The sequence below is a fragment of the Rhinopithecus bieti genome, unplaced genomic scaffold (genome assembly GCF_001698545.2).
Source record: "Rhinopithecus bieti isolate Rb0 unplaced genomic scaffold, ASM169854v2 scaffold_10614, whole genome shotgun sequence".
Classification (NCBI taxonomy): domain Eukaryota; kingdom Metazoa; phylum Chordata; class Mammalia; order Primates; family Cercopithecidae; genus Rhinopithecus; species Rhinopithecus bieti.
Genome location: NW_016806893.1, coordinates 991987 through 1003858, shown reverse-complemented (window position 1 = coordinate 1003858; position 11872 = coordinate 991987). Strand labels below are relative to the sequence as shown.

General features: G+C 40.6%; 1 protein-coding gene across 1 annotated transcript in view; it reads left to right on the top strand.

Moving 5' to 3' along the window:
• PREP (prolyl endopeptidase) overlaps positions 1-11872 on the top strand; it is a 132535-nt gene that overhangs the window by 20670 nt on the left and 99993 nt on the right. The window contains exons 3-4 of the mRNA XM_017878565.1: positions 9015-9148; positions 10289-10419. Of these exons, the coding sequence (XP_017734054.1) occupies positions 9015-9148; positions 10289-10419 (265 nt within the window). The remainder of the gene's footprint in view (positions 1-9014; positions 9149-10288; positions 10420-11872) is intronic.

Sequence of the window (11872 nt, the reverse complement as noted above, 5' to 3'; positions counted from 1 at the left end):
CCTGGCTAGGAAAAGGGATTCCCTTCCCCCTTGCGCTTCCCAGGTGAGGCAATGCCTTGCCCTGCTTCAGCTCTCGCTGGTCGGGCTGCAGCAGCTGACCAGCACCGATTGTCTGGCACTCCCCAGTGAGATGACCCCAGTACCTCAGTTGAAAATGCAGAAATCACCGGTCTTCTGTGTTGCTCGCGCTGAGAGTTGGAGACTGGAGCTGTTCCTATTCGGCCATCTTGACAATGTCTTCAGACTTTTCTTTTTAGTCTGCTCCCTCTAACAACTAATGAGAACCCTTAGAGATGTTGGAACCTCTGCCTGTATAGTTGTTAAGTGAGCAACTTTAGAGGTAGAAAGTCAGGATTGAATCTTAGCTCCACAATTTTATTAGACATTGGTCATGTTGGTTTTTTTTTTTCCTTTCTTTGAGATGGAGTTTCTCTCTGTCACCAGGCTGGAGTGCAGTGGTGCGATCTTGGCTCACTCTGATCTTTGACTCCCTGATTCAAGCAATTCTCCTGCCTCAGCCTCCTGAGTAGCTGGGATTACAGGCATGTGCCACCACGCTCAGCTAATTTTTGTATTTTTAGTAGAGACGGGGTTTCACCATGTTGGCCAGGCTGGTCTCGATCTCCTGATCTCGTGATCTGCCTGCCTCGGCCTCCCAAAGTGCTGGGATTACAGACGTGAGCCACCATGCCTGGTCCAACATTGGTCATGTTTTTTAGCCTCATTTTTCTGACTTGTAATTTGGATAAAACCACCTTATATAATTGTTAAAATTAAATGATAGTGTTTTTGAGCCATTTAGCAAAGTAGTAGGCACACAGTAAGTGCTTAATAAATGCTCACCATTGCACTTGTTATTGAGCAGTTTAGTATGGAAATTACGGTTTTTGATAATTTGAAAGACTTCATCCTTAGAGTTATCTGGAACAAGTTCTTTTATTGCAATTAATTCTTGGGCTCCTCCCCCCCATTTTGTTTCACAGTCATTGCTCTGTTCAGTTCTGCTTTCTTTTTGGATCAATTTTAGTCCTTTGTATTTCTTAGTAAATTATTCATTTCATTGAGATTTAAAAATTACTAGCATGAAGTTGTGTGTAATATGCTTTTAAAATGACTTTACTCTCCCAATCCGCGGTTATATTTGTTTATAATTTCTAAATTTGAGAATCTGTAGCATCATCTTTGCTTTATTAGTTTAGCCAGAACTTTGGCTAAATGTGCTTTTTTTTTTCTTTTTTAAAGCATATCTAGGAAGTCTGTAAGTTTCATGCTTAAAAGTTTCTAGTTCATCAATTTCTTATTTTCTCTTGTTATTTTTAAATTTTTTATTTTAATGCTTAAAGTTCATTCTTTCTCATGAAACACCTTTATTGTAAAGAACTTGTTCAGTCATCCCCAGCCAGCCCTGGAGCAAGATTCTGGTCAGCTCTCCTCTTTCCAGCCTGCCCATGGTCATCCAGTCCCATCTCGTTCAGAAAACCAGAGGCTTCCAAGGAAAGCTGTGTTAGTCAGGACACTTGATTACTGGTACCTGAAACCCAACTTAGACCAGCTCACATAAAAAGAGGAGCTGAGTGGCTCATGTTATTGGGGTTCAGGGTATAAGTGCCTTTAGGCACAGTCCGATCCAGGAGTGCATATTGTATTTTTGGGAACCTGTCTCTAAGGTCATCTGCTTTTCTCTGATAATTTTATTTTTCCAGCAGCTGCTCCTATGTGGTAGAGAAAGATGGGTCTTGTCTCTTTGGGTTGCACACAGTCCTTGTAGCCCCAAGTGTCTTAAGTTGAGATAACTTCTGTCTTCAAATACTCATCTCTGTCCCTAAAAAAGGATTCTGATTGTTTTGCCTGGGTTTACTACTATTACTATTTTGTTGACTATTGCCTGTGGGTTAGAATTGATGGAAAGACTTTGCTTATGAAAATGAACAGGGTTTACTTATATAAAGAACATGGAAGGGAGTTAGCATAGTTAGAATACAGACAGAGGTGTCTGTCACATTTTCTATGACAGATGGAGGTACAAGCGACCAGTACCGAGAATCCTCACTGAGAATGCTCAGTTGCAGATGATACGATCTGATGGAGAAAGAGGGTAAACCTCAAACTTTCTGAAGGTATAACTCTCACCGTTCCAGCCAGATGTTCCTCATCAGTCACAGTGTGATCACTGCCCTTCAGTACCTGGCGTAACCAAGCATGAGCACTCAGTCTCCTAAGCCTGCTTCCTGCATGCTCCTGAGTTCAGTAGTGTAGGACTGGAAGAGGCTGGCTCCCTGATGTGTGAGTCATGCCAGAAAGCCCTGAGATCAGCCACAGCCTCACCTGCTTGAGGTCCTGCCCAGCCCTGGTCTGGGGTAGGGACATTCTGATTGGCCAGCAGTGGTCACACCCTTTCCCCCCAACTATCAGTGGGACTTCATACAGCATCGGAAAGAAACAGATGTCAACTCCAACAGTGTTTGCCACATCCTATGAGCCTTAACGCGTGATAGTCTTGTTTTTCTTAATTTTTTGTATTTTCTAAGTAATCTTGTTATAGTTTGGATTTCCTCATTGATACAGACTTATTCAGGAGAGGGAGGATATGTGTGTTTAGTGTCCTCATGATCAGATACTTAGTTAGGTTTGGATTTGAGGTGCAAATCACCTCTTCAGGTTTTTTTGTCAGGAGAGTATACACCAAAGAACAGAGCCTAAAGGGGTTAAAATTTCAGTTTTGAGTGGGCTCCCTGGTCATGACAAGTATTGAGAACAAGGCTTGAATGTCAGGTCAGAGTGATGGTTTCTGCTTCTTCCCCAGTTGACAGTGACTGGCCCCAGTGAGGGAACGAGTTGATTTACCCACACGGGGACAAGCAGAGAGGTGGAAAGAGGCCTAACTGGGCTTCTAGAAGGCCCTGCCTAGCCTGCTGGTCATGTGCAGCTAGAAGCTTACTATGAGCCCTTTTTACCCAAGAGTAGGTGGTCCCAGGGAGAAGAGATGGGCCCACTCTGGGTTTTTTATGTTAAAGTTGAGCCCAAAGGATTTTGGACTCTCACTAACTGAATGAGAATATTTCTCCAGCTTGAGAATGAGCAGGTGGGTGCTTGTGGGCCAGGAAAAGAAAGCAGTTCACGGGGTGAGGTTAATGGCATTGTGGTCAAAACTGTGACCTGAACAAGCTTTTCTTTCTGGGGCTTAAGTTTCCCCTTTGTTGTCTGATGGGCTGCTAATTTTGTAAACATTCAGTAAGTCCTGGAAAATTACGAGCACTCATTTTTTTTTTTTTTTTTTTTTAGTGGTAGACATTCCTTGGCATAGATATTAGCCTTGGAAAGTACATTATTCTAATCTTTTATGGTTTCCATTTCTGGACATGTTTCCTGAAAAGCAGCTGCATCTAATTCTCTTTTGGTTATGACCTACCTTGACTGTCCTGCCCTCCTGGCCCTAAGTCCTACAGCCTCAGGGTGAGCTCTACCGCCTCTAGGCTGCTTTCTGATGGGGCTGTCCCTGTACTTGGAGAGTCATTTCCAAATTCCAAATTCTGCTAAAGTGAGAGGGGATCCAAGTGTCCTGCCCCCACTTTTCTCTTAAGCTGGAATTACGGTTTTTGCCACTTTCTCCAGAAGCCCCTGATAATTGCTTAACCAAGTCCTACATTTGTTATGTGTAGCAGATACTCCTCAAAGCTTGTGGGATGTAGATAGCACCATTCCTAGTTTTCATTGGTATTTCAGAAGAGGGGAGTTTGATACCTGGGCCTGAGCCAGTCTCTACCTGGAAGTCCCTGGTCATCTTGCCTGCCTGCCGACGGCACTTGCCCCAGCCCACCCTGCCCTGTCCTGGAAGTAGCTTCCTCTTTATTTGTTCTCCTCTAGCGCATATCTTTGTCTTTCATTCATCTTGTTAATCACTGTGGTGCACATTGTAGTGTTTTGTATAAATATTTATTTAGTAACTCTAGGCATAATTTTTATTCATTTATGTAAGAATTGTAAAAAGATGAGTATTTTTTAAGTGAACAGTGTTTTAATTTACACTTCCATTTAGAAAGGGAAAAGTTAGAATTATATATTCAGATATGGAGCAATCAGTAAATGAGCCTATATCTGTATTTCGTAAGTCAGTTTTTTAAACTGACAAGTGAAAATTATATATATTTAGGTGTGCAGCATGTTATTTTGATATATATAGAAATTATGAAATGGCTAAATCAAGCTATTTACCATATGCATTACCTCACGTCCTTTTTTTTTTTGTGGTGAGAACACTTAAAATCCCTCTTAGCAATTTTCAGGTAGTTACCATGTTGTACAGTAGATCTCTTGAACTTACTTCTCCTGTCTAACTGAAACTCTGTGTCCTTTACCAACATCTCCCCCAACCCCCGCCTCTGGTAAATACCATTTTACTGCTTCTGTGAGTTTGACTCTTTTAAATAAAATATATAAGTGAGAGCATGAGGTATTCATCTTTCTGTGCCTGGCTTATTTTGTAGGACTGCAGTATTTTGTGTATTAAAATAGAGTACATGAGGGCAGTTTGAAGAAATTCTTCTGAAGACATTAGGAGCAAAGGAATCTCGGCTCCCACATTAAGCCACCCTTTGCCAGATAGCTTTTCTTTTTCTTTTTTTAATTGCAGTAAGAACACTTCACATGACGGCTACCCTTGTAACAGAGTTTTCTGTGCACAATATAGTATTGCTAACTATAGGTACAGTGTTGTACAGCAGATCTCTAGAACTTAATGATCTTGCATAACTGAAGCTTTGCTTTGCTTTTAAGCTTTCTAATAGTCAAGGCAAATGAGATATAAGTAAGATTTCTTAGTTTTGAGCAGCTACTGTTTCCTAGGAAAATGTGTTCAGATTCATCTGTGGATTTAAAATCTAAACTGTTACCTCTCTTTAGCAGCTCAGCTGCATGCATTGGGGCTTTCATATTTCAGTTATTTTAATACGTACTAGAGTGAGAGCGCGGGTACTGAAACTCCTTGAACAACAAGGAATTTGAGTTTTCCTCACCCTGCTTCCTTATCACCATGGAACTCTTCCATTTTTTTTTTTTTTTAATTTTATTTTTTTTCTCCCTTTTCCCAATTTTTTTTCTAATTTTAGATCAACCAAGATGGTATACCTGTTAAATACATAAATGACCAAGAAGGTATTTTCCTGGTTAAAATATCAGAAATATTATTGGCATTTATGAAACCCTAAATTTAACAAAGCTTCTTCACAGAAATTTTCTACCACCTTCATGAAAATGATTTGCCCGAGTTATAAAGATGTGTTATGAAAGAACTTGAGACTTGTAGGAATTCGGACACTCTTTGGTTTTAACTCTAGATATTTGACTTAGAAGAGTGCAGTCTTTAAGTAATGGTCTATTTAAAGTAATTAGCTAACATTTGTGGGTAGGAGGTGACAGAATTGGATGTTACTAATCCTAGAATTATTTGGTAGCATTTTTACGCCTGGCATAACAGTTTTATGAAAACTTTATATGTGAAAAGCCAGTGTGTCTGCTTCAGGGTGAGATGAATTCTGTTGCAGTAGTTGTAATTATACTATGAGACATGTAAAAGAAGCAAAGCAAAATAGAGAAACAGCTGGAGAACACAATTCTGCTTTTCCAAGAAAAATGAACTGAGCAATCTGTTGAGCAGCCTCTGACTCTTGGACTCACTGTGGGCCTACGTGCAGCCTGATGCAAATCAGAAGGATCAGGGAAGTGATATCTTCAGGGTGCTCTCCTTAGAGAATCCCTCAGTGGAAGGGCAGGGGCCAACCAAGACCCTCAGCATGTTGGGATCTCAGAGTGGAATTCTTCTTAGGGCTCTGACTAGATCGTTCTGGTGAGGCCCTCTGAGAAATAGCCACCAAAACTGCAAACTAACATGTGCTGTGCCTGTTTTTTCTGTCTCCACTCCCATTATAATGGTTGTTCCCACCCCTTTTAGAGACCAACTGTTCCTCTCGGCCTTGTCTCTCACCCAAACCACTGTCCCAGCCTCCTAACTGGCCTGCCTCTATCTCCACTTTTGCTCCCCTATAGTCTGTTCTCTGTCCAAAGCACAGTAATCTTTCAAAAAATGTAAATCTCTTTACCCAATCATGGCTTATTTGCACTTCGATGAGAGATTGAAACGTCCTGTCTGCCCACCAGGTGCCGCCTGCTGTAGCTCATTTTGGTCCTCTGGCCTCAGCTCATTCCTAGCCTCATTCACGTCTTTACTCTTCTTCACACCTGCCAAGCTATTCCCTCTGTGGGAGCCAGGACTCCCACACCTGCTGTTTCCTCTGCCCGAAACATTCTGCCCCACCTTGCGTCATTGTTCCCTCTCAGACCTCAATTTGAAACCTCCTCAGAAGGCCTTTTGTGACCACCCTGCTTAATTAATTAGGTGCCTTCTTTCCCAGTGATTTTCAAGATCTGCAAGGAATGGCTGGTTTGTAAATTTCCAAACCATTTGCGGATTGAGGTTTTTCCAAAATATAATGAAGATGCTATAGTAATGTCAAATTGCCATCAAGGTTTTCAGTACTCACTCTTGTTTTCCATACTCTTCTCATTTTGGGCTGGTAGCAAACAGTTCAGGCCAATACTGATCTGTAGTTGACACTTTGGGTAGCAAACAGCATTGCTCTGCTGATTACCCTGTGTACATGTCCTTAGAACCAACCGTTCTGCAACCCTCTAGCTTTTTGTGGGTGTGTCCCCGGTAGAATGAGATCCGTGATGACAGGAATTTTAGCTTGGACTTGTCACTCATCCATCCACAATGCCACGATCAGTGTAAACACACACAAGATTTGTGTTTAGTCCATGTGGATGCTCCAGCTCCCTGATGTTCCTACCCAGCACAGCCCAGTTCACGCAGAAGAAAATCATGGGAGGCCCAGGTTGCGTCTCCCTTCTTTCCTGGGTGGATCTGCTTCATCTCCACCTCCTTTTTCAGTCTCTGAGTAATTTTGCTAACTCACTGCATGACCTTAACCAGGGGACTTTAATACCACTTGCCTCCTTCTCCATATCTGTGAAGTAGGCATGGTGTTTTCTTCCACTGTAAAATGAAGTAGTGCTTTTGGACACACTTTGTGATCTGCAAAATGCTCCCCTGAGTGGTTTCTCAGATAGGCATTGATTTTATAACTAAAAAACAAAATCCAATTTCCTCCTTGATGTTTTTAATGAGGGAAAGTGCAGTCAGCAAACTTCCTGTAAAGGGCCACATAGTAAATATTTTAAATGTTGCAAGCCACTTAAGTCTGTTGGTTTTTCCCCCCAGCTCTTTAAAAATATAGAAACCATTCTGATCTCCAGAGCTGCAGGAAAGCGGATCAGGGCAAAGATTGCCAATCCCTAGTGATAGTCGGAATTGTATTTCTGTGGGACTCAGTAAATTTTATTTTCTGTTAATATGAAATCAGAAATGTGACCTGTAACAGTTTTTTCTTGAACTGGCTCTCTTGCAAAAATGTTAATTACTGTATTCATACTTTACACCCCTTGTCTCTTGTTTTAAATGCATCATAATCAATGATTTTTGGAACAGTTTGTCTCACCACAAAATCATTGTTCTCCAGAGCGGGATTGGTGGTTTTTGTAGGGGAACCCAAAGCATTGTTGCACATTTGAAGACCATTTGGAGCTTGGATGGGCCCTTAGAGCTTGACGATATATCCAAAAGTGGACTCTGATAATATTGCATTTTTGCCTGCCATTCAAAATATATTATGGTCTTAATTTCCTTAAGTTTTTCTCTGATGATTTACTTATTTATAGACATCTGATGAAATCTTCTATTGAATTTAAAGCTGATACAATGTTCTTGTTTCATTTCTTGCTAATAGTCAGATGTGAATTACTACTGGCCAAGTTTTTATATAGTATTGTCAACTTTTTAACTGGTTAGTTACAAACAGGCTGTGCTTGGATACAAGTCATCTTTTGTAAAAGCCCCTTTTCCTGCCTTCACTGCCTGTATTTCCTGACAGCCATCTCTTGCCTTTCTTATAAACCATGTTGCCGATACTCTTCTGCAATGCCACTTGTTTCTGGTGTTTTTTGTTTGTGTGTGTGTGTTTTAAGACAGAATCTCCCTGTGTCACCCAGGCTGGAGTGCAGTGGCACGATCTTGGCTCACTGCAGCCTCCACCTCCCAGATTCAAGCAATTTTTGTGCCTCAGCCACCTGAGTAGCTGGAATTACAGGTATCCACCACCACGCCCAACAAATTTTTTATTTTTACTAGAGACGGGGTTTGGCCATGCTGGTCAGGGTGGTCTCGATCTTCTGACCTCAAGTGATTCACCCGCCTCAACCTTCCAAAGTGCTGGGATTACAGGCATGAGCCATTACTCCCGGCCTCCAATATTTTTTCAATGTTCTTTGGTTGCAAATTTTAGCACAGTTCTCTGATTGAAATTAACATGGTAGTCTGTCTTAGCAAGTCAAAACCAAAATTGATAAAATAGCACCTGGGTATCCCTAACTTTTTCTTTTTAACTCTAGCTTGTCTTGGGATGGCCAGCTGCTGAATGAGAAGCCCGGAACCATGGCACTATGTAAATGCAGATTATTGGTGGTGTGTGATCTGAGCTACAGTATAGTGTGTTAGGAGTGTGGATCTGGGAGCCAACTCTGCCATCTGCCACTTCCTAGCTGTATGATGTCGGGCAACTTTTTAACCACTCCAAACCTCAGTTTCCCCATCTGTAAAGTTGGCCTAATAAAAGGACCTTCTCCATAGGATTATTGTGAGTTCTAAATAAGATGATACTTGCCCTGTAAGCATTAGCTGAATTAGTGCCATGTAAGCCCTGGTTGTTACTATGTATTAATCAGCCACTTGGCAGGAGCTGGGCAGGTATGAAGAAGAGTAAGGAGGTGAGAGAGGCTGGTAATGAGAGAAGAGGCACTGGCTGAGAGACAGAGTGTGCTTTTTCTGATACATGTTAGTGGATAACATTTCACATGGAAAATTTTATATTTGACTTGCTTTGTCCATTTTAATTTCTCCACAGGCCTTTGTGGAGGCCCAGAATAAGATTACTGTGCCATTTCTTGAGCAGTGTCCCATCAGAGGTTTATACAAAGAGAGAATGACTGAACTATATGATTATCCCAAGTATAGTTGCCACTTCAAGAAAGGAAAACGGTGAGATTGCTTTTACTGAATTTCCTTTTTATTTTCAAAGTAAATGCTTGCTTAAATTGTAAAATACAAATTCCAGATAACTTGTCCTTGTATAAGATTAATTCATTATAAGGAATTAATTTCTGTGTCTGAATATGAGAATAATATTTTTGATTTATTACATATTGTCCGAATTCTTAAAATAATGGTTAAGAAATTTAGTAGAGATAGGTCATATAAAGAAATCTAGATTATAGGAAATTGTTGTTGTCTTATGGGTAGTAATTGGTGAGACAGGATGATTCATAGACAGCAGTGGAAGTTTGTTTGCCTCCAAATTTAATTATCTTTGATGTATACTACTTGGAAACATTTAATTCTGTGTATTTCTTCCATCAAAGAATGGTGAAATGGGTGAATTCACTTATCTTGTTCCTGTCCCGTTAACACCCACTTACACACGTTTTCTTGATCTTTTATTAAATCTGTTTGGAGCCACTAATCACACATTTACTTTAGACTTTCTTCAGCCTTCTGCCATTCTTACACAGAGATCAGCAAAGTAGAGTCTGCCTACCAAACCCTGCCCACCTACCTATTTTCATGAATAAGGTCTGATTGGGACACAGCCATGCTTATCGGTTTACGTATTGTCCATGGCTGCTTTTGTGTTGCAGCTACAGGCTTGAGTATTATAGTGACAGACTGTATGGCTCACAGAGCCTGAAGTATTTGCAGTCTTGCCCTTTACAGAGAAAGTTTGCTGACCTTCCACCCTAGCAGCCTCACTAAGGAAAAGAACCAGAATTTGATTTTAGAAAAGTCTGTTTTCTTCTTCATTTAAAAGCAAAAGTTACTGCTTTATTTGAATATCAGTTTTTATTTTAACACATAAAATGGTCTTTATTTGTCTCTACTTAGCTAATGTGCAGAATTACATACAGTACATGATTTGAATATGGAAAGCAGTTCCGTTAATAAGCTCTAGGTGGAGAGAAATGATGGGCCCTTTCACTGTGTCCCCACGTCCCTGTGATGGCCAGGTTACAGTTATACCTTTGTAGGGTTTTGGTTTTGTTTTGGTTTTTGCTTGTGTGTGTTTGGTTTTACTCCACAAATAGAAAACTCCACAGCTAAATAAAGATCATCTCTGTTCTCCAGGTATTTTTATTTTTACAATACAGGTTTGCAGAACCAGCGAGTATTATATGTACAGGATTCCTTAGAGGGTGAAGCCAGAGTGTTCTTGGACCCCAACATACTGTCTGATGATGGCACAGTGGCACTCCGAGGTAAGTGCTATACAGAGAGGCCCGTGGAACATACAAGACCCTCACTTGGAGCTCTGAAGTTAGTGCAGTTGCTTTACCTCTGAAATACCAGGCAGGGTGTGGACCATATTGTAGAACAGATGCACATACAATATCAGGAAAGCTAATTTTTGCACAGTATATTTAGAATACATGAATAGTCACATTCCTCTTTTCCACTCTGATGGCATGAAGCAGAACTGGAGAATAATTCACACTGGACCCAAATTAGCTTCTAAGGCTTCTGGAATCTTGAAGTATCATCATCATTTCCTGTAACATCCCTGAGACATACCTGTGATTAGAAAAAAAAAGTCATCTTTCATAAGAAATTTAAGCTGTACAAAGAATGCTCCAACTATGAATATTAAACAGGAAAGAATGTTTATCAGATCAATTTCCCTCTTGGGAAGGAAGTGATCAGAGTCTTAAAAATCTAGTTAATTGTCAGCATGTCAGAATTACAAGTAAAAACACACAAATCTTGTAGAAATTGAACAGCTGGGTGTCCTGTTCCCTGAAGATGCAGGTTTAAAGACTAAGTTTGTCCACAGTTGCTGTATATCTCCTACTTAACTCTGCCCCTAAGGTAACCTCCTCCACAGGCCATAGAGAAGATTATCCCAGGTTTGTGCAGTAAGCAGAGTTCTAGAGTAAGGAACTAAGTTATTCTCCAGTTCTGTGTTTTAATAATTGTAAACTCTACAATGATAATGTCCTAGATGATGTTGGCTCAGCCTTTCCCCTTTAGTATCTTCTGGTTTTGTAGGAAAAAACCATATGATTAGTTGTGGCCCTCTAGAATTGAGAAATTGAGACATTGAAGTCCTCTGTAATCAATAAGATGGGAGCTATAGAGTCCCGTTCCATCAGACCTGTGCGAAGACCCTTTTATACGAACACTTCTAACCATGATCCAGTCATTCAGTGGTCCACCCTCCCCTCCCTCTGAATAGGCTGTGTATATAAACAATGATCCTTTATCGAACCAATATTGAAAATAAGACGTCAGCCAGCTCAGATTCTTCCATGAATCTGACCGTGTAGTTTTCAGTGAATTTAATACACAGGTTCTGTTGAAGTAACATATCCCATATAGGAATTCATTTAGTTTCCACAAGGATCTATCTTGCAACCCATCAGAGGGACAGGGTCTTAACTCCCACCCCGATAATGCATTCTTCCAGTGACTTCTTTATGGAATGTCTGCCATGGACAAAGCCTTGATGGGTGAGAAGATAAATTAGGCATGAGACCTGCCTCAAACAGTCATTGAGTTTTCTAAGAGCAGTATTATAGGGAAGTTATTACAAAAGGAGTAAACATTCAGATTCTTTTTATAGTATATGATTTTTTTTTTTTTTTTTTTTTTTTTTTTTTAAAAAGGTTTCCCCTTTTTCCCCCGGGTGGGGGGGCGGGGGCGGGTTTCTGCCCC